Source organism: Aegilops tauschii, chromosome 5, assembly GCF_002575655.3.
Source record: "Aegilops tauschii subsp. strangulata cultivar AL8/78 chromosome 5, Aet v6.0, whole genome shotgun sequence".
Taxonomy (NCBI): Eukaryota; Viridiplantae; Streptophyta; class Magnoliopsida; order Poales; family Poaceae; genus Aegilops; species Aegilops tauschii.
The window spans coordinates 255,127,421-255,151,120 of NC_053039.3; the positions used below are offsets into that span (position 1 = coordinate 255,127,421).

Below are 23,700 nucleotides of genomic sequence, written 5' to 3' on the forward strand. Positions count from 1 at the left end.
AGCAGGTTTTGCAAATTTTATCCGCATGGGCATTTGTATTTTTTTTAAACACATGTAATTTTATTAATAGTCATAACAATTATAGGTAACCGCTTGTCAGGAGCGGATCGCTATATGGAAAAAACAATTATAGGTACACTGATATGGACTTAAGATCCAAAAAAATACAAAGTAACTCATATGACTAAGAATTACAATGAAATCTCTTGTAAACACTTTATTCACGGTATCAATCTCTGCTCGAAGAAATACTCCAAAGACGACGGTAAAAAATATGTAATTAGACTGAAGCAACGATGTTGTCACTTTTTCACCCGTATGAACATTATCAATAATGTTTTTAAAAGCGTCTTGAGGCTGCTAATTCAGACCCAAGCCCGGCCTCGAGAGACAAACTCGGCCCGGGCTGCCCATGCTCAGGTTTATGTGAACCAGTAAAATAGAAAGATAAATAATAAAGGTGGCGCCCGTACGTCCAAAATCCGCAACTTGATGGGAAGGGGATCCATTCCAATAGCTCCGGCCAGACTCCCGACCACCGCCGGCCGTATAGCGTCCACCGTCTCTTTCTCTACATCGTAGTGCCGCAAGGATCTCGCCATCATGGCAGCCACGGCCAACGCATCCTGTCTCCCCGCCTCTCCGCGCCTCCCGGCCAGCGGCGCCGGCGTCCGGAACAGGGGGAGGCTGCCAATGGCCGCTGTTGGCTGCACTGCCGGACGCGGCGGGGTTCACCTGAGGAGCGCCCGGCCTCTCCTGTGCACCTCCTCATCCGCTGCGGCAGGAGCACGGGGCAGCGGGAAGATGGAGGACTACAACACCGCCATGAAGCGGATGATGCGGAACCCATACGAGTACCACCACGACCTTGGTACGAACTTTTGCTGGCCATATGAATTGTGGGTATTCTTTGATTGATTGAATGATGTAATCAGTTAGAGCTGGGATAATCCTTTGTTCTAAAGAAATGTCGGTATTTGTAGGGCTCCATTTGTGAGAAAATGTTTAATTGTGTTTCTCATAGGGCTATCGAGCACCAATTGGCGCATTGGTGGCTCGATGTATATTTGTGATGCATCATCCACGTTTGTTGGACCCTCTTAGATGTGATGAACTACACCTGTCCTTGATTAGATGTTGTCTTGGCCAAATGAATTATTCCTTCTAGTGTGCCTACATTTGTGTCAGGCTGTTAGCCGAGCTGATTTTAGATTGTGATTGAGACCATTTGCTAGGCTTTGTTTTCATGGTTGCTTGATTTATGTTGGGTAAGTGCTAACATGAATTGGTTACAAAATATTTGCTAACATGAATGTTCGGTTATAAATGTCATGAAAGCCATAGCAAGGAGACAATGAGTAAGCATGTCGTTTTCTGGGTTGGGTGGCGACCTGGACACATTTTGCATTGATTTCTTCAACTACTGATCTGTTTAGTTATCTCAATCTCAATTGGTCTAGTCATGGCAAAGCGATTGATAAAATTGAAGGGATGAAAAATTGCCATCTTTAAGACTTTATAATCAGCATATTATTTTTTCTCCTTACATAGCATTTGTTATCTGTATGGTGTATAATTTGGTGGCCAAAAAGAGTAGCATGAACTTTTCTTGGTATATTTGGTAGGGCGGTCTTTTATGTTTCACTCTCAAAACTGAATTTAGGATCTGCTTGGTCTAATCGAAAGAGTGGCCAAACTGAATTTAGTTTCATTTTCAAAACTGAATTTAGATTTAAGAAGGACCAAGATATTTTGTTCTGATCTGTGTTGTACCCTCACAGATCAGTTTAATGGCATTTTACTAAAATAGAACTGCAGTGTGGCACATGCTTTTGTTATAGTTCAGAATAACCTAAATCTTCATGAAGTAGCAATTTCTATAAAGGGCAACTTTATATAGGAATAGTTATTCGCCCCTCGTTTGTCACTGAGTATTAGGTTTCCCTCTCTTGCTTTGTTATCATTTTAAAAATGATGAATGAAATATAGTTATTATTTAGAGAGAAAGAGAATTTCCCTCTTCTGCACTGATGAATTAATTATTACATGTGAAACTTAGGTATGAATTATGCTGTCATAAGTGATAGCTTGATTGTTGGCTCGCAACCTCAGAAGCCTGACGATATTGATCACTTGAAAAATGAGGAAAATGTAGCCTATATTCTTTGTCTACAGCAGGACAAGGATATCGAATACTGGGGCATTGATTTTGAAGCTGTTGTCACTAGGTGCAAAGAACTTGGCATTCAGCATATGAGAAGACCAGTGAGTTTCTTATTTATCAACTGAGTGAGTTCATGTTTTGTGCTTCTTTCTTAATTCTGATAACATAAAATACAGTTACTGCCACTCTGCATTCTCTTCATATTTCAAGTGATTTGTACGTTACAATATCTGGTGTTTCCTTTGTTTTGACTAGATAATGTTATTAAGCTAAACATTGATCATAAGGATCTTTAGTCTGTAGAAGTAGAATTTTGTGGTGATATCTCTAGAAGTAACACAAAAAGAGAAGGTTAACAAACAAGTAATCTTGAAGAAGCCGAGCTGCAAATCATAAGCAAACTGCAAGCTAAGGGTGTTCTGTTTAGAAGGAAAACTAAGGATATTTACAATTTCTCGTTTGCAGGCAGTAGACTTCGATCCAGATTCGCTGAGGAAACAGTTACCGAAAGCAGTTTCCGCACTAGAATGGGCTATATCACAAGGAAAAGGGCGAGTTTACATCCATTGCACTGCTGGACTTGGTAGAGCGCCTGCGGTTGCAATTTCTTACATGTTCTGGTTCGAGAATATGGACGTAAGCTCATTTCATCTAAATCGTAATATAGTACTAGAAATCATTATCAAGTCATGTTTCCACATGCGTGCTTTACATATAAACCATGATGAAGCTATACTATTACTATCCATCTGTTTGCAGCTAAATACGGCTTATGACAAGCTAACCTCCATAAGACCGTGTGGACCGAGTAAGAAAGCTATCCGCTCTGCAACCTATGATCTAGCTAAGAGTGATCCAAATAAAGAAGCTTTTGAGACCCTGCCGGAGCGTGCTTTCGAGGGAATATCTGTTTCAGAGAGGAAGTTAATACAAGACCGTGTCCGTTCCCTCCACAAGGCATGAGAAAGAAAAGGGAAAACATCACGAGAGGTGACGTGTTCTTTATTGTCAGTTATGGACCGCACGCCAATGTATATCATTCCTACTCTTATGTTCTTTTTTACACTGCAGCTGGACAGGGGACGAGGTAAACTTTTGCTATATGATAGACCTGATTGCTAGATTTCTACAAGCTGCTGGAAAGTAAGAGGTTTGAGCCAAGCTATTCTCAGAATAAAGCTTAAGACCGACCTTGTTGTTGGTTGGTATTGTAATAAGAAGAAAATAAAGAGGCATGAAAAGATGTTATCTACCACATATGGTGAACTTGGATGCAGTTTACCACATCTTTTCGGTCAGAGGTCATCTAAGGTGTTTGAAGATCAATGCATCAATATAGATGTCATGCGTTTATCATTATAATCATGTTGTTCCGGGAATATTGCTTCATGTATTTAGTCATTGATGGCAACAGATTGAAACTATTACTCAAAAGTACAAGCATATATCATGTCGTCGCCAAATGTCATGTGTATGCTCATTTTGGCTGTGCCGTAAAGTTTCTCGTGTTACATTCACGGATGAAATAAAGTTTCTTCTGTATTTGCACGAAATCTTAGTGTTAAACTATGCTGATAGTGTTCTTTGCTGCGGTTAAGCTTTTTTGTGCATCCTTGGGTTTTTTTTGTCAGCTTGATCACACTCTTCTCGTTGAAAGCTGAACACTTAAATACAATCTGCTCTTTTATATATGTATAGTTTTCAATGGAAAAGTACATCTCTTACAAGGCACATGATGCACTGACCAATCTAGGTCAGCTGTATGGTAAGTTGGTTACTAGTTTCCGGCACAGGTGATGCAGCCTATTTTTTTTCTTCATGACTGCATCTGAATTCAAGACATATAGCATCATTTGCCAATAGGCATAAATTAACTTGAGATAATTAATTGTATCTGAATCCCTGGTCCGGTTGGCATAAATCAAGGTGTCAATGCTGCATGAAAAACATCAGAGAAACACAACTAGTTAGCATGTCATAATTCTGATCTTTTTAAAGAATGAATGGTAAACCATGGTGAAGAATTAGTTGCCTGATGAAGCTGGCGTCATCCAGGAGTCGGGGATGCGCGAGACCACGGGTGGCGTTGGCTGTCCAGCTACACAAATCATTTGAGACTCAATTCAAATTCAAACTCAAGAGAAATTATGGGTTCATGGACGATGATGATGCATGAGGAATAATAATCTAGTACAGTAGCAGAAAGAGCAATGTGGGTAGGGCACGTACTGAAGCAGATGAAGAGGACTTGAGGCGGGAGGACGACGCCGCAGGAGATGGGGAGGTACATCATGCGGACGGGGTCGATGGGCTTGGGCAGCATGCGGTTGACGTCGCCGAGGATGACCGGGCACAGGCACCGCAGCGAGCGGTCGTCCACCGCCGCCGTGCTGTTGAGGAACATGCCCAGCCCGCTGCAGCACTCGCTCTGCGGCGTCGGGGTGTCCGGCTCGCTCCCCGTCAGGAACGACGCGCACGTCATCAGCCCCGCCAGCGGCGTCACGCAGTCCGCCGGCGACGACGGCGACCCGCCGCCGTTGCCCGGCTGCAGGCCCGGGAACCCGGGCAGCGGCTGCAGCGCCGGCTGCGAAGGCGCCCCGCTGCTGCACGCTGGACTAGCACTAGCAGCGGGTGACGGCTGCGGCGGCGGCGGCGACGGCGGCGGCGAGGACGGCTTGAAGCGAGACGCTGGGGGAGACGCTACCCTGCCCCCGGGCACCCCCGGGAAGCCAGGGTTGCGCGGCCTGCCGCCCGGGAACCCCGGGAACCGAAGCTCGTCTTCGTCGGCCCCGCCGCTCCTCGCCGCCGCCTCCGACGACTGCGCCGCCACCACCATCGCAGCCACCACCACCATCACGACCAGCGCGCGCCTCGACCACACGAACGATGGCGCCATCGATCGCCTTCTCGACCGCCAAGTACCGATGAGAGACAGGAGCGGAAGATGGAGCTACACTGGCTAGTCGCCGCCGCTGTACGATGACAGGAGTAATCCGACGAGCTTCTCGATTTATAGCTTGAAGCTCACCGATTATCGTACCGAAATTACAAGTGATTGGCAGAAAGATCATGCCCGGGGCATTGCTCTAGTTTAAGGTCGGATCTTGGAGCGCCGCGCCAAGCGAGGCGTCTGCATGTAGGTGGACGTGTTCAAGAAACAAGGCATTATGAAAGTGGAAAGCAGGTGCATGTCATTGTGGAGTTAGGAACATTACTTGCTCTGTAAATCATTTACGGGTTATTTGGAAAAAATAGTATTCCTTTTTTTGAGCAAAAAAAATATATATATATCTACTATTTTTTTTTAAAATGGCTCTGTAAGGATTTTGTATGCATATGCCCACTTTTTTTTTGCAGAATTAATTCTTGTAGGAGTACTACTCGATCAAAGTACAATCACGCTTAACAGCGTCTAAAACGACCTCTGGTCCCGACCCAGGCCATACTGCAGTTTGGCCTTGAGTCCTCCCAAAGTTTGAAAAATCATGACTAGGAGAATTGCAACTGCGACAAATATGAGTAATATAAGAACTACGTCTCACATGCTTTCTTTGATTTCTCTAACAAGGAAGGCGTATTTTGATCTATTTGTTTCTCCACTCCTCAACATGTTTACTGCCTCAGGGGTGTCACTTTCAATGTCCATTGGCAGATTGCTCCATTCTAGAGCTAGCATGAGTCCCTCCTGGATAGCTACAATCTCAGCTTACCGAAAAAGGCTTTCGCCCTGCTTTATAGATAAAGCAAACCACCACAGCCAAACGGTACAACAAGGTTCACCCACACACACACAAAGTCGCACAACATAGAGTACACAAGGTTCTGCTGAGGGCACAGCTCAACAAGCCCTGAAAAGAGATAAATAAGGTGGGTCAACCGCAGCAGCAGTAGCAACAAAGAGACTAATCCGGCTCGGGTGGTGCAGGAGGGAGCGGCGGCGTGAAGCGAATAGCCATCGAGCGAAGGTCGGCGATGATGGAGGTGATGGCATCCCGGTCCTGGTGACGGCTAAGCGGCCGCCAGAGCTGCAAGTAACCACACATTTTGAACACAGCATCAGTAGCACGTCAAAGAGGGACCCGTTCAACGAAAAGCTTATTTCGCACAGTCCACAGCGTCCACGCGAGCACCCCAATGAGTAGCCACCTAATGTGGCGGCCTGTCAAGGGGGAGGTCTGAACCTCGGAGAGGAGATCGGTGAAGTTAGCGTTACACCAGTTGCCACCGATGGTCTCTCGGAGGCAGCCCCATAGAAACTGGGCGGACACGCACGAGAAGAAGATGTGATTTGAGGTTTCTTCAGTCCCACTTAGGGGGTAGATACCATCACCCGGACCCTGACGCTTCACCACCTCCACGCCAGAGGGGAGCCGGCCACGAATCCATTGCCACATGAAGATTCTAATTTTGAGGGGCAAAGGGATGGACCATATAGATTCGAGGACAGCCGGGCCAGGAGAGGGAGCAATGGCTCGATAAAGGGACTTCGTGGAGAAGCGGCCAAAGGGCTCGAGATGCCAGGAAAGACGGTCGTCGTGGGGCTGCGCCAGGTCCGGCTCATGGAGAACCACGGCATCAAGGAGCTCGTGCCAAGCGGCAACCTCCGGTGGCCCAAATGGCCTTCGGAACGCGAGACCCTAAGTCAATAAGGGCCGACTCGACAGAGATCCTAGGTTCGACCGCAATGGAGAAGAGGTCAGGGAACCTGGCAGCGAAGGGGAGATCCCCAGCCCAGCGGTCGAACCAAAACATTGTGGATGTTCTAGTACCGACCGTGATAGAGGTCCCAATGCGGAGGACCGGGAGGAGCTGGACGACAGACTGCCAAAACTGGGAACCGCCAGTCCTAACGCAAAAGGCGAGGGGCTGACCGCACAGGTATTTGCGACAGATGATCTGCAACCACAAGCCACCATCGCCGGTTGCAATGCGCCAGAGCCATCTAGTGAGGAGAGCCAGGTTCATGCGCTTGGAGGACATGATGCCGAGACCACCTTGGTCCCGGGGTTTGCAGATGTCGGTCTAGCGGACCATGTGGTACTTCTGCTTATCGCCCTTGCCAGCCAGTAGAACCTAGCCTGGACCGAGCCAATCTCATGGTGAAGCGATTCGGGGAGGCTGTAGAAGCTCATAATAAATAGGAGGAGACTGGAAAGGGACGAGTTGATGAGGATCGTGCGGGCCGCCTTAGATAGCCACCTGCCCTGCCACAGCTCGATGCGGTGTTGAAGCTTGTGCACTGAGGGTCTCAGGTCAGCCACCGCCAGGCGGGAGTCACTAATGGGGATCCCTAGATAAGTAGTGGGGAAAGACCCCAGCCGACAGTTCAGGCGGTTAGCGATACTCTGGCTATCAGAAGGGGAATAGCCCAAGACCAACACCTCGCTTTTAGCGAAGTTTATTTTAAGGCCCGACAGGTGTTTGAAGCAGAGCAGGAGGAATTTCAGGTTCGCGATCTCAGTTGCCGAGCCTTGCACCATAATGATGGTGTCATCGGCGTATTGGAGGAGGGAGACACCTCCTCCCTCCACCAAATGCGGGGTGATGCCGAGGATGTGGCCGGCGGCCTTGGCCTTATCCAGGATAGCGGCCAGGGCATCAACCACCATGTTGAACAGGAACGGGGAGAAGGGGTCGCCCTGTCTAACCCCACAAGAGGTGGGGAAATAGGGACCGATTCCCCATTAATGTTAACCGCGGTGTGACACAACGACACCAACTGCATGACCCGGGAGACCCAACTATCGTCAAAACCTTTTCTAAGCAACACTTCCCGAAGGAAGGACCAGCTAACCGTGTCGTACGCCTTATGAAAGTCAATCTTCGGGAACACTGCTTTGAGGTTTTTGGACTTGACCTTGTGCAGGACTTCGTGGAAGACCAAGACCCCATCCAAGATATATCGGCCATGAATGAAGGCGGATTGGTCCGGGTGAGTGATGTGGTCGGCCAAAGGGGCCACCCTATTGGCGTACCCCTTTGCGAGAATGCGGAAGATCACATTGATCATCGTAATGGGGCGGAACTGGCGAATGTCCGAGGCGCCCGGGACCCTTGGGATCAGAGTAATGATCCCGTAGTTAAGGCGGTGGAGGTCAATGGAGCCCACATAAAACTCCTCAAAGAGAGCCATGACCTCCTGCTTTATTGCGGGCTAGAAGGTCTGGAAGAACTTAACCGGCAAGCCATCAGGACCCGGGGCGGACGATGGATTCACGCCCTGAATCGTGAGCCATACTTCCTCCTCCGTGAACGGAGCCGTGAGGGCCGCATTCTCCGCGTACGAAACACACTGCGTACCCACCCAAAAGTGGGGAGCAAGAGCCAAGCCCCCACGAGGGGAGCGGAGAAAAGGGCTTTATAGAAGCCGTCAACGTGAGAGTGGATCTCGGTCGGGCGCTGCAGGAGGGTCTCCCCCTCCCACAGGAAGGGAATGGTATTACGGAGCCGACGATCATTGGCGATGGCCTGGAAGTAGGCGGTGTTAGCGTCCCCCTTGAGAACCCACTTTTGGGTTCCCCTAAGACGCCAGTAGGCCTCCTCATCCGTAAAAATGACTATGAGCTGGTCCTCAAGGTCGTAACGCTGCATCCACTCATCAGGAGAGAGGCCCACCGTGTCCGCCCGGAGGTCCAGGACCTGGATAGAGGCCAGAAGGGCCTTCTTGCAGTCCCGGAGATCCCACCCAAGGTTCGCTCCCCACCCCTTCATGAACTGGCGGGAGCGCTTGGCGCAATAATGCCAATCGTCCACCGCAAAGATGGACCTGTGAGGGGCGAGGCGTGCCTCCAGCCACCGTCCACGGACGGCCTCCGTGAAACCGTTCTGGTTAAGCCAGAACGTCTCGAAGCGGAATCTAGGGGTGACCGGGGGGGGGGGGGGGCGTTCATCCTAAGAGAGAAGCAGGGGGACATGGTGCGAGCCAATACGAGTAATGGCGCGGAGGGAGGCAAGGGGGCACCGCAGCTCCCACTCAGGTGAGACCAAGACCCGATCCAAGACGGAGCGGGTCGGGTCGACCTGGCAATTGGTCCAGGTGAACCTGGCACCAATCCTATCTAATTCCCGCAGACCGAGGTCAGCAATGCAGTCATTGAACATCTGCATCCGCGGGAAGTTCACTAGATCGTTGTTCTTGTCCTCCGCAAACCGGAGGAGGTTGAAGTCGCCACCCACAACGACCGGGAGGCGGGCGGCCGACACCTTATCCTTGAGCTCCTCAAGAAAGGCCACAGAACGACGGTGGTCGGCAGGGCCATAAACTATGATGATCTCTCACTTGAAGTTCAGCGCCCTCTCGTAAATCTCCATGCTCACAAAGAATTCACCTCGGTCCATACCACCAACCTCAAAGGTGGCATCCTTGACACCTAACAGGATGCCACCTGAGTGCCCGGTGATCCCACTTGAAGGGAGCCAATGCCAGGCAAACAGGTGAGTGCTAAGACGCTCAAGCTCGGACAAGGTGAACTTAGTTCGCATGGTCTCTTGGATTGCTACAATGTCTATCCTCTACTCACGCATGTACTCGATGAGTTGGCGACGTCGGCCATCTTGGCCGAACCCGCGGATGTTCCAGAATAGGGTCCGCATTAAACCGCCATTGAGGGGCTGCTTGAGGGGCGCGAAGAGCGGTAGTGCGGGACCGGGTTCGGCCACAAATCTCCTGGGGAGCAAGCGTGGCCTGGCAGGATGGCTGGGAGGACGGAATGGGGCCGCCAGCCACATAGGCGGGAGTAGCCAAGCGAGCACGGGCTTCGACCAACCGGCCATCGAGGACTTCCCGTGCCTGGATAGCCGCGATCTGGACTAAGGGGGATCGACTTCCCCCCTAAACACTATATCGGAGTCGGGCGCGACTTTGGCAAGATGACCGAGTGGCATAGACTCCAAAGCCGAGAACGAACATGTAGCGGAACTAGCTGGGATGACTGGACCACGGGCCTCAGTCTCCCCGGAGGGGGGCGATAGAGGTGGCGGAAGCAGACCGTCCGGTAGCGCAGCGAGGGACCGCCCGGCCTGCCGCCCACCCTGGGTCGAGGAGGAAGATGGGGGAAGTGGCTAGGGAGAGCGGGAGGGGCTGTCCTCCGACCCGTCCTCATCATCAGAGCGGTCGGAGCGGGGGTGGCGGCGTCCGCGGTAGTCGTCCTGAGGGCCCGGGTGGCCACCTGGGGGGCGTCGTCGGAGAAGCGGGGACGCCCACATGGTTGGGCGGCTCGGGGGCGATGGGGAGGTCGAACCCTTGATCATTGAAGAAGACCCGATGAAAGGATCGAGAAGAGGTGTCTAGAGGGGGGGTGATTAGACACTAAGTACCAAAAGTTGCAGTTTTTAACTTCTTTAAGTTCAAGTGGAGTTTTGGCACAAGTTTAACAATCACAATACATAATTCAAGCAAGCATGCAAAGAGTATATGAGCAGCGGAAAGTAAAGCATGCAACTTGCGAGAATGTAAAGGGAAGGGTTTGGAGGATTCAAAAGCAATTGGAGACACGGATGTTTTTGTCGTGGTTCCGATAGGTGGTGCTATCGTACATCCACGTTGATGGAGACTTCAACCCACGAAGGGTAACGGTTGCGCGAGTCCACGGAGGGCTCCACCCACGAAGGGTCCACGAAGAAGCAACCTTATCTATCCCACCATGGCCGTCGCCCATGAAGGACTTGCCTCACTAGCGGTAGATCTTCACGAAGTAGGCGATCTCCTTGCCCTTACAAACTCCTTGGTTCAACTCCACAATCTTGTCGGAGGCTCCCAAGTGACACCTAGCCAATCTAGGAGACACCACTCTCCAAGAAGTAACAAATGGTGTGTTGATGATGAACTCCTTGCTCTTGTGCTTCAAATGATAGTCTCCCCAACACTCAACTCTCTCTCACAGGATTTGGATTTGGTGGAAAGAAGATTTGAGTGGAAAGCAACTTGGGGAAGGCTAGAGATCAAGATTCATATGGTAGGAATGGAATATCTTGGCCTCAACACAAGTGTAGGTGGTTCTCTCTCAGAAAATGTGTATTGGAAGTGTAGGTTTGTTCTGATAGCTCTCTCCTCGAATGAAGAGTGGGTGGAGGGGTATATATAGCCTCCACACAAAAACTAACCGTTACACACAACTTACCAATCTCAGTGGGACCGAATTGAGAAACTCGGTCGGACCGATTCAGCAAATCTAGTGACCGTTAGGATTTTTGGTGGGACCGACATGCAACTCGGTAGGACCGATATGGTTAGGGTTAGGGCATAACGTAATCTCGGTGAGACCGATTACACAAACTCGGTGGGACCGATTTTGGTAATAAGCTAACCAGAGAGTTGGTCAGGCAAACTCGGTGGGACCGATTACACAAACTCGGTGGGACCGATTTTGGTAATAAGCTAACCAGAGAGTTTGCATTGTAATCTCGGTAGTACCGATTGCTCAAACTCGGTGAGACCGATTTTGGTAATGGACATACACAGAGAGATTACAATCCCATCTCGGTGAGACCGAGATCCCTATCGGTGAGACCGATTTGCCTAGGGTTTGTGGCAGTGGCTATGACATCTGAACTCGGTGGTGCCGGATAGAAAGAATCGGTGGGGCCGAGTTTGACTTTTGGTTTAGGTCATATGTGGATGTGAGAAAGTAGTTGAGGGCTTTGGAGCATATCACTAAGCACTTTGAGCAAGCACGCCATTAAGCAACACCTCATCCCCTCTTGATAGTATTGGCTTTTCCTATAGACTCAATGTGATCTTGGATCACTAAAATATAAAATGTAGAGTCTTGTACTTGAAGCTTGAGCCAATCCTTTGTCCTTAGCATCTTGAAGGGATTCCACATCCTTTAGTCCATGCCACTTCATTTGTTGAACTTGTCTGAAACATGCTAGGTAAAAGTGTTAGTCCAACAAGAGATATGTTGACATTAATTACCAAACCACCCAGGGGGCACTTGTGCTTTCAATCTCCCCCTTTTTGGTAATTGATGGCAACATACATCAAAGCTTTAGATAAAGATATAGAGAATAGCAAGTAAAGCTTTGGAAAGACATGTAACATGCATAGGCTCCCCCTACATGTATGCAATCATGTGAATATGGAATATAGAAGCATGTGAGAGCATAACCATGACAGAGTAGGCAATGTGTTACATGTATCTTGGCTATATGCATCAGATCAAAAGATGTGAATGTGGGAAATGTACCTTCATGCTCATGAGTCCTTCTTGCAAACAATATGTACATCAGCAAGAATTCCTCATACACATGATTGTGATGCATATACTTACCTTGTGGTCTTGAGTTGGCTTAGGATGGAATGAACCTGTGTAAACAAGGTTAGATAACGCAGATACACCTACTAGCCAGAGCAAACAAAAGAAACCACAAGAGTACCAAGACTCGGATGACATGTAGGGTGAGTACTAAGTACCACAATAGATATTGACATATCCCCAAAGGTAAAGATGTGCAATGAATTTAAGAAATTTCTTTCCCTTAGATGTCTTGCTCCCCCTGAATCTAGCATGGGATACTGGGAGAAGATAGGGAACAGAAAATCAGAGCTCAAAGAAACAAATGAACAGAGCTAATGCAAATAAGCACATAAGAACATGTCTTTCCCCTCAGGAAGACATGTGGCATCTCTCCTCTTGAACACCAAGCATCTGGGATCCTTGAAGGTTACTCTTTCCTTGAGTATTCCCTCCCCCCTAGAGATGTGAGTATTCTCTCCCCCTAGAGATATGATTAAGCTTTGATGTGATCTCTCTCTCCCCCTTTGACATCAATTTCCAAGAAGGGTCTTCTGGAATTTGTCGTGAATGGGTTTGGTCCTTGAGTCACAGCACAAAGCACTAAGGTAAATGTGATGCTTGTAGAGGACAAGATTCATTGAGTGGAGCTAGATCAAGAGTAAAGCAGGAATAAATGGCAAAATGTTTTTCTTGTAGTGAAATCGGTGGCACCGAGTTGGATGCTTCGGTTGCACCGAAAAACTTCGGTTAGACCGAAAACAAGAAACCGGTGTGACCGAGTTCATCACAGAGAAAAGCACTTGTCACCTCAGCTCACTAGACAAGTAAGATCTCACAAGGATTTGCAAGGAATTAACTGAAAGATTTGCAATGAATTGGATGCAGGGAATGCAGAACAAAAAGAAAGGAAAAGAATAGAAAAGAAAGGAAATCTAGATGAAGTTTTTTTTTGAGAAAGGGGAAACAAAATATGCATGAGACAAATGCAAGGGCACAGAAAAGAACACAAGAAAACTTCATCTAGAGATGGTCGGCGACAAAGTCACCTATGTTAGAGTATATTGACTTAGGAGTCAAGTGAGATCACTTGATCATAGGTCATACTCATCGTTTAAGCTCAAAAATGGGGTTGCCATTTTTCGTTTAAGCATCTTGATGTATTCACATCTTGTCGAGTTGCTTTGACTCATGACTTGGAGTAAAGCTTCTCTAAGATGGAATAACATACCTTGGGTGGTGGTGTTGATCGTGATCATGTAGTTGAACTTGTGTGGGTTGCTCAAGGTTGATGTAGCTCATCAAGAGTTGGGAGCACCACTTGGAATTTGAGTTCATCTACCTACATGGGTTAGTTTTCGCAAGGAAGAGCACTTGTGTATCCAAAATGACAATCATGAAACTCAACATAGAATTTGTCAAAGGATATGTTTGAATGGTTTCGTGCTTCCTTGTCTTCAACCACCATTGTGTAGAGACTTGGTGATGTAGAGATTGCTCAGGATGAGAGTGAGTTGCACTCTCATAGATTTAGATTCATCCAAGTACCTACAAGGGTTAGATAACATGCAAGATGCAAATATATCCAAGACATAAGATAGTCATCATAAGAGAAATATCAAGGATTAGTCATAAGCTCAAGTCTTGCATGTATCCAATGGAGTTCCTACTCCAAGTTTGAAGCATCAATGATGTTCAATTCACCTCTTAACCTGCAAAACACTTTCTCATCAAGTGGTTTAGTGAATATATCCGCTAATTGCTTGTCGGTGCGAACATGCTTAAGATTAATGTCACCCTTAGCAATGTGATCTCGAATGAAATGATGACGAACTTCTATGTGCTTAGTTCGAGAGTGTTGCACGGGATTGTGAGCAATCTTGATAGCACTTTCATTGTCACAAAGTAATGGAACATGTTTCACATATATCCCATAATCTTTAAGAGTTTGGGTCATCCAAAGTAATTGAGCACAACATGAACCAGCGGCAATGTATTCCGCTTTGGCGGTGGATAAGGATACCGAGTTTTGTTTCTTGGAAGACCTAGACACAAGAGATCTACCAAGAAATTGACAAGTACCCGAAGTGGACTTTCTATCAACCTTGTCACCGGCATAGTCCGAGTCGGAGTAGCCAACAAGATCAAAAGAAGACCTCTTAGGATACCAAATGCCAAAATTTGGTGTATGTATTAAGTATCTCACTATCCTTTTCACGGCCTTAAGATGACATTCCTTAGGAGCAGCTTGATATCGTGCACACATGCACACACTTAGCATGATATCGGGACGTGAAGCACATAGATATAACAATGAACCAATCATAGATCGATCAACCTTTTGATCAACCGGTTCACCATCTTTGGTCAAATCAAGATGTCCACTAGTAGGCATGGGTGTAGTCATACCTTTGCATTCTTGCATATTGAACTTCTTGAATAAGTCCTTTGTGTACTTCGTTTGAGAGACAAAGGTACCTTCCTTAGTTTGCTTGATTTGCAAACCAAGAAAGAATTTGAGTTGACTCATCATAGACATCTCAAACTTCTCCGACATTAGCTTCCCAAACTTTTCACTAAAATGAGGGTTAGTAGAACCAAATATAATATCATCAACATAAATTTGGCATACAAATAGTTCTCCATTGACCCTTTTAGTAAAAAGAGTAGAATCAATTTTTCCAATTTCAAAGCCTTTTTCAATAAGGAACTTGGTCAAGCATTTATACCATGCTCTAGGAGCTTGTTTAAGACCATAAAGGGCTTTGTGAAGTTTGTAGACATGATCAGGTTTCTTAGGATTGACAAAGCCGGGAGGTTGCTTAACATAAACTTCCTCCTCAATTTCACCATTTAGAAAAGCACTTTTAATGTCCATTTGGTACAAGGTGATATCATGGTGATTAGCATAAGCAAGTAAGATGCGAATGGACTCAAGTCTAGCAACGGGAGCATATGTCTCACCATAGTCCATACCTTCGACTTGTGTGTAGCCTTGGGTGACGAGACGTGCTTTGTTGCGAACCACTTGTCCATCTTCATCTTACTTGTTGCTAAACACCCATTTGGTACCGATGATGTTGTGGTTGTTGTCGGGCTTCTCAACCAATGTCCACACTTGATTTCTCTCAAAGTTGTGTAGCTCTTCATGCATAGCGTTTATCCAATCCGGATCTTCCAATGCTTCTTCAACCTTCATAGGTTCAATGCTAGAGATGAATGAGTAATGTTCACAAAAGTTAGCTAAACGAGTTTTAGAGCGAGTGATTCTCTCGGTTTGGATATCATTGTAGATTTGCTCGACGGGATGGTCTTTAGCAATTCTTGCTCGAACTCGCAAAAGCTTTTTCTTGGGTCTTGGTTGAACATCTTCTTCATCTTGTTCTTCTTCTTGGCCTTCTTCATTGTTGGCATCGTTATCTTGTCGTGGCGGAGAAGGAGATTGTTGGCGTTCGTCTTGGTGCACTTCCTTGTTTTCTTCATCTTGGTGTGTCCCACTTGTGGATGCCTCCGTATCAACTCTTGGTTCACCTTGTCGTGAGGTAGAAGCTTCCACTTGGATGGACGAGGTATTCTCCTTCACCTCCGTTGGACGAATCTTGCCAATAGACAGGTCTTGGATTGCTTCCGAGGGATCTTTGTCTCCTACATCAATTGGAAATTGCTCTACTTGCGAGCCGTTAGATTCATCAAACTTCACATCTACCGTTTCTTCAACCTTTCGGGTGAAATTGTTGTAGACACGGTATGTGTGAGAGTTTGAGCCATAACCAAGTAGGAAACCTTCATGAGACTTAGGAGCAAATTTAGAACGACGATGCTTATCAAGAATGTAGCACTTTGAGCCGAATACTCGAAAGTATCCAACTTGGGGTTTGTTACCGGTGAGGAGCTCGTATGCCGTCTTGCCGAGTAGCTTGTGAAGATACAAGCGATTTGTTGCATGACAAGCTGTCTCAACCGCTTCCGCCCAAAAGTGCTTTGGCGTCTTGTACTCATCAAGCATCGTTCTTGCCATTTCTATAAGAGTTCGGTTCTTCCTCTCGACGACTCCATTTTGTTGAGGTGTGTATGTAGCCGAGAACTCGTGTGAAATACCTTCTTCGTCAAGAAAGGTATCCACATTTGTGTTCTTGAACTCCGTTCCGTTGTCGCTTTGAACCTTCTTGATCTTCACTTCAAATTGATTTTGGGCCTTCCTAGCGAAGTTTTTGAAGATCTGTTGGACCTGCGATTTATCAACGAGAAAGAACACCCACGTAAATCTTGAAAAATCATCAACTATAACTAGACCAAAAGAATTTCCACCGAGACTTTTGTAAGCGTTAGGACCAAAAAGATCCATGTGAAGTAGCTCGAGTGGCCTCCTTGTGGTCATGATGTTCTTCACGGGATGCCTTCCTCCAACCTGTTTACCTGCTTGACAAGCGCTGCAAAATCCTTATCAAATATGACATCGTTAACGCCAAGGATATGATTTCCTTTAATAAGCTTGTCAAGGTTTCGCATACCAACATGACCTAGTCTTCTATGCCACAACCAGCCTTTAGAAGATTTAGCAATAAAGCAAGTTCTAGGTTGAGCCTTTTTAGTGAAATCAACAATGTAGAGATCACCTCTACGTACACCGGTAAAGACCATTTTATGATTATCTCTACGAAACACTTGTCAATCTACTTCAGTAAATAGGACATTGAAACCGAAATCAACAAGTCTAGATACTGAAAGTAAGTTGTAGCCAAGAGATTCAACGAGCATGACATTTTGTATGGAGCTATCATGTGAGATGGCCACCTTACCAAGGCCAACCACCTTACCCTTTGAATTATCACCAAAAGTGACATATTTTCGAGGGCCGTCGTTTTCAGCAAGCTCACGGAACATGTCTTTATCTCCGGTCAGATGATCAGTACATCCACTATCAAGGACCCATTCCTTTCCTCCAGCCATGTAGCCGCGAAGATTTGCCATAAGACCAAAGTGTCTCATTGCATCGTCAAGATCATATTCACTATCATCATCCTCATCATAGTATCCATGTTCAACATCATCTTGTGATTGATCAATTCCTAGAGAGGGTAATTCATTAGACAAATGATCATTTCTATGATTGTCTTTATGGATTCTAATAGCTTCAGAAATAATATTGCTAATGATTCCAACATCTCCTATGGCACGCATGAGATTTGTAAGCTCAAATAGACAATCACCAAAGCTAGGATCACTAGAATTCATCTTACTCAAGGCAATAGACTTATGGAGAATTTCATCTAAATTTTTCAAGGAATAATCTGGAAATCGTTCCTCAAAAATTTCCATATAGTATAGGCACAATCAAGAGTAGGCAAACTAGCAATCAAGTTTTTGGGCAATCCTCTTATGATAAGATTGATGGTTCTAATATTGCGAATCAAAAATAGGCACTCTATGTCTAAGACTCCCCAAAGTAGAAACATCCATCTTCCTCCAAAGGTGTTTAAACCAAGGCAATGGAGACCAATGCTCTGATACCAATTGAAAGGATCGAGAAGAGGTGTCTAGAGGGGGGGGGGGTGATTAGACACTAAGTACCAAAAGTTGCAGTTTTTAACTTCTTTAAGTTCAAGTGGAGTTTTGGCACAAGTTTAACAATCACAATACATAATTCAAGCAAGCATGCAAAGAGTATATGAGCAGCGGAAAGTAAAGCATGCAACTTGCAAGAATGTAAAGGGAAGGGTTTGGAGGATTCAAACGCAATTGGAGACACGGATGTTTTTGTGGTGGTTCCGATAGGTGGTGCTATCGTACATCCACGTTGATGGAGACTTCAACCCACGAAGGGTAACGGTTGCGCGAGTCCACGGAGGGCTCCACCCACGAAGGGTCCACGAAGAAGCAACCTTGTCTATCCCACCATGGCCGTCGCCCACGAAGGACTTGCCTCACTAGCGGTAGATCTTCACGAAGTAGGCGATCTCCTTGCCCTTACAAACTCCTTGGTTCAACTCCACAATCTTGTCGGAGGCTCCCAAGTGACACCTAGCCAATCTAGGAGACACCACTCTCCAAGAAGTAACAAATGGTGTGTTGATGATGAACTCCTTGCTCTTGTGCTTCAAATGATAGTCTCCCCAACACTCAACTCTCTCTCACATGATTTGGAGTGGAAAGAAGATTTGAGTGGAAAGCAACTTGGGGAAGGCTAGAGATCAAGATTCATATGGTAGGAATGGAATATCTTGGCCTCAACACAAGTGTAGGTGGTTCTCTCTCAGAAAATGTGTATTGGAAGTGTAGGTTTGTTCTGATAGCTCTCTCCTCGAATGAAGAGTGGGTGGAGGGGTATATATAGCCTCCACACAAAAACTAACCGTTACACACAACTTACCAATCTCGGTGGGACCGAATTGAGAAACTCGGTCGGACCGATTCAGCAAATCTAGTGACCGTTAGGATTTTTGGTGGGACCGACATGCAACTCGGTAGGACCGATATGGTTAGGGTTAGGGCATAATGTAATCTCAGTGAGACCGATTACACAAACTCGGTGGGACCGATTTTGGTAATAAGCTAACTAGAGAGTTGGTGAGGCAAACTCGATGGTACCGATTACACAAACTCGGTGGGACCGATTTTGGTAATAAGCTAACCAGAGAGTTTGTATTGTAATCTCGGTAGTACCGATTGCTCAAACTCGGTGAGGCCGATTTTGGTAATGGACATACACAGAGATATTACAATCCCATCTCGGTGAGACCGAGATCCCTATCGGTGAGACCAATTTGCCTAGGGTTTGTGGCAGTGGCTATGACATCTGAACTCGGTGGCGCCGGATAGAAAGAATCAGTGGGGCTGAGTTTGACTTTTGGTTTAGGTCATATGTGGATGTGAGAAAGTAGTTGAGGGCTTTGGAGCATATCACTAAGCACTTTGAGCAAGCAAGCCATTAAGCAACACCTCATCCCTCTTGATAGTATTGGCTTTTCCTATAGACTCAATGTGATCTTGGATCACTAAAATATAAAATGTAGAGTCTTGTACTTGAAGCTTGAGCCAATCCTTTGTCCTTAGCATCTTGAAGGGGTTCCACATCCTTTAGTCCATGCCACTTCATTTGTTGAACTTATCTGAAACATACTAGGTAAAAGTGTTAGTCCAACAAGAGATATGTTGACATTAATTACCAAAACCACCCAGGGAGCACTTGTGCTTTCACCCGAACAGTGGCACGAAGCTTGGTGGAGTCGAGGCATTACCTTGACCCGGGCCTCCTCCTCCTCCTCCTTGCGAAGGGAAAGCTCATCGACCACGATCACCTTACCCAGGATCCAAGACATCTGACAGATGACACGCTCAGACCTAGCAATGTCCGGGAGCCCGGCAATAAGGATCGATGACGTGTCAAGGACGGCGACATCCTTCGAGTCGAGGATCGGCTCGCAGATGTCGACGACGAGTTTGTTGAGGGCAAGGGTGATCTGGTTGCTGAGAGTGGCGTAGCCGAGGCTGAGAGCGTCGGGGAAGACCACAGAGAACTCGGTGCCGGAGATAGGAGTGACCGCCCACTCCCACTGGCGACGGTACAGATGGTTGAGCTCCACCTCAATCATCTCGGGGGAGGCCACACCATCAATCAGCGTGATCACCGCCTGGAGGGAAGGGGTAGGGGGCGAGTTGTCGGGGACCTCAATGTGGAAGAACCCCAACCCCTCGATCCCATGCCTGTACATCCGCAGCTTGTCGGGGACCGGCTTGTCCGGGCAGAGCAGAGCAGGGTGGCTAGGGTCCTTACAGATGTAGCAGCAGGCGGAGTTGGTGCAATCGATTTGGGAGTGGCCTTCGATGCCACAGTTGAAGCAGGTAGGCCGGGAGAGGTAGGATACATGGCCTGGTGGCGGGGGGTGTTGGCGGCCGGCCTGAATTTGCGCAGCACGCCCCTGATCCGCGCCGCTTTTTCTTCTTGCTGGGGCCCTGGCGGCTGCGCTGCTGCCCCCCACCCGCAGCCCCCGAAGCGGGAGGTGCAGCCGAGGAGGAGGCGTGGGGGGGATGTACTTGCGGGCTGGGGCAGCGACCACTGGGGCAACAGGACTCAGGGAGGGGAGGGGGCGCTGTTGCCGGGGGGAAGGGGAGCGGGCCCGACGCCGCGGGGGAGGGAGAGTGGCGGCGGGTGGCCATCCACCCGAGCCGGGGGGAGGAGAGCGCGACCGGCCACGCCACTCCGAGCGGCCGGCCGGGCGGTTCGACTCACGGCGATCGTCCCGGCCAGATGGGCGGGGGGGGGGGGGGGTGTTGGGGAACGTAGTAATTTCAAAAAAATTCCTACGCACACACAAGATCATGGTGATGCATAGCAACGAGAGGGGGAGTGTATCTTCATACCCTTGAAGATCGCTAAGCGGAAGCGTTTATCAACGCGGTTGATGTAGTCGTACGTCTTCACGATCCGACCGATCCAAGTACCGAACGCACGGCACCTCCGAGTTCAGCACATGTTCAGCTCGATGACGTCCTTGCCTTCTCGATCCAGCAAGACAAGCGAAGTAGTAGATGAGTTCCGGCAGCACGACGGCGTGGTGACGGTGTTGGTGAAGAACAATCTCCGCAGGGCTTCGCCTAAGCACTACGGAAACTATGACGGAGGATAAACTAGAGGGGACGGGGTTGCCGACACACGGCTTGGTGTTTCTTGATGTGTCTTTGGTGCTAGCCCTGCCCCTCTATTTATATGTTGAGCCCTGGGGTCGTAACTTGGAGCAAAAGCCTCCTCAAAGTCGGTTTTGCCCGAAAGGCAAGAGTCCCACTCGGACTCCAGGACCAAACGCCACAATCCTTGGCGTCTGGCCCAGGGCCAGACGCCATGGTCTCCGGCGTTTGGCCCCCTGGCCTCTGCAAAAATCCTTTTGCACCGACCTAAAGCCTCATGGGCTTGACCCCTTGGCCTAACCATATCATCCAATATATGAATCTTTACCTCCAGACTATTCCTGAGCTCCTCGTCATGTCCGTGATCTCATCCGGGACTCCGAACAACATTCGGTCACCAACATACATAACTCATATAATACTATATCGTCAACGAACGTTAAGCGTGCGGACCCTACGGGTTCGAGAACTATGTAGACATGACCGAGACACGTCTCCGGTTAATAACCAATAGCGGGACCTGGATGCCCATATTGGCTCCCACATATTCTACGAAGATCTTTATCGGTCAAACTGCATAACAACATACGTTGTTCCCTTTGTCATCGGTATGTTACTTGCCCAAGATTCGATCGTCGGTATCTCAATACCTAGTTCAATATCGTTACCGGCAAGTCTCTTTACTCGTTTCGTAATACATCATCCCGCAAGTAACTTATTAGTTACAATGCTTGCAAGGCTTATAGTGATGTGCATTACTGAGTGGGCCCAGAGATACCTCTCCGACAATCGGAGTGACAAATCCTAATCTCGAAATACGCCAACCCAACAAGTACCTTCGGAGACACCTGCAGAGCACCTTTATAATCACCCAGTTACGTTGTGACATTTGGTAGCACACAAAGTGTTCCTTCGGTAAACGGGAGTTGCATAATCTCATAGTCATAGGAACATGTATAAGTCATGAAGAAAGCAATAGCAGAATGCTAAACGATCAAGTGCTAAGCTAACGGAATCGGTCAAGTCAATCACATCATTCTCCTAATGATGTGATCCCATTAATCAAACGACAACTCATGTCTATGGCTAGGAAACTCAGCCATCTTTGATTAATGAGCAAGTCAAGTAGAGGCATACTAGTGACATTATGTTTGTCTATGTATTCACACATGTATCATGTTTCCGGTTAATACAATTCTAGCATGAATAATAAACATTTATCATGAAATAAGGAAATAAATAATAACTATATTATTGCCTCTAGGGCATATTTCCTTCAGTCTCCCACTTGCACTAGAGTCAATAATCTAGCTCACATCGCCATGTGATTTAACAACAATAGTTCACATCACCATGTGATTAACACCCATAGTTCACATCGCTATGTGACCAACACTCAAAGGGTTTACTAGAGTCAGTAATCTAGTTCACATCGTTTATGTGATTTAACACCCAAAGAGTACTAAGGTGTGATCATGTTTTGCTTGTGAGAGAAGTTTAGTCAATGGGTCTGGCAAATTCAGATCCGTATGTATTTTGCAAATTTCTATGTCTACAATGCTCTGTACGGAGCTACTTTAGCTAATTGCTCCCACTTTCAATATGTATCCAGATTAAGACTTAGAGTCATCTGGATCAGTGCAAAAACCTGTATTGACGTAACCCTTTACGACGAACCTTTTTTTCACCTCCATAGTCGAGAAACATATCCTTATTCCACTAAGGATAATTTTTGACCGCTGTCCAGTGATCTACTCCTAGATCATTATTGTACTCCCTTGCCAAAATCAGTGTAGGGTATACAATAGATCTGGTACACAGCATGGCATACTTTATATAACCTATGGCTGAGGCATAGGGAATGATTTTCATTCTATTTCTATCTTCTGCCGTGGTCGGGCTTTGAGTCTTACTCAATTTCACACCTTGTAACACAGGCAAGAACTCTTTCTTTGAGTGTTCCATTTTGAACTATTTCAAAATCTTGTCAAGGTATGTACTTATTGAAAATATTTATCAAGCGTCTTGATCTATCTCTATAGATCTTGATGATCAATATGTAAGCAACTTTGCCGAGGTCTTTCTTTGAAAAACTCCTTTCAAACACTCCTTTATGCTTTGCAGAATAATTCTACATTATTTCCGATCAACAATATGTCATTCACATATACTTATCAGAAATGCTGTAGCGCTCCCACTCACTTTTTTGTAAATACAGGTTTCACCGCAAGTCTGTATAAAACTATATGCTTTGATCAACTTATCAAAGCATATATTCCAACTCCGAGATGCTTGCACCAGTCCATAGATGGATCGCTGGAGCTTGCATATTTTGTTAGCACCTTTTAGGATTGACAAAACCTTCTGGTTGCATCATATACAACTCTTCTTTAATAAATCCATTAAGGAATGTAGTTTTGTTTATCCATTTGCCAGATTTCATAAAATGCGGCAATTTGCTAACATGATTCGGACAGACTTAAGCATCACTACGAGTGAGGAAATCTCATCATAGTCAACACCTTGAACTTGTCGAAAACCTTTTTGCGACAATTCGAGCTTTGTAGATAGTAACACTACTATCAACGTCCGTCTTCCTCTTGAAGATCCATTTATTCTCAATGGCTTGCCGATCATCGGGCAAGTCAACCAAAGTCCACACTTTGTTCTCATACA

General features: G+C 46.9%; 2 protein-coding genes across 2 annotated transcripts; one reads left to right on the forward strand and one right to left on the reverse strand.

Moving 5' to 3' along the window:
* Window positions 1-458: 458 nt before the first annotated feature.
* On the forward strand, window positions 459-3,717 carry LOC109778432 (phosphoglucan phosphatase LSF2, chloroplastic). The gene is made up of 5 exons (XM_020336988.4): window positions 459-871; window positions 2,060-2,265; window positions 2,630-2,800; window positions 2,924-3,154; window positions 3,236-3,717. Exons 1-4 carry the CDS (start codon window positions 604-606, stop codon window positions 3,125-3,127), a joined length of 849 nt encoding a protein of 282 aa, XP_020192577.1. The 5' UTR covers window positions 459-603; the 3' UTR covers window positions 3,128-3,154; window positions 3,236-3,717.
* A 230-nt stretch (window positions 3,718-3,947) lies between these two features.
* LOC109778433 (uncharacterized) lies at window positions 3,948-5,285 on the reverse strand. Its single transcript, XM_045228857.2, has 2 exons — window positions 4,394-5,285; window positions 3,948-4,262 (listed from the first exon to the last, which is right to left on the reverse strand). The coding sequence occupies exons 1-2, from the start codon at window positions 5,058-5,060 to the stop codon at window positions 4,189-4,191; spliced, it is 741 nt and encodes a 246-aa protein (XP_045084792.1). The 5' UTR covers window positions 5,061-5,285; the 3' UTR covers window positions 3,948-4,188.
* Between the last annotated feature and the right edge of the window lie 18,415 nt (window positions 5,286-23,700).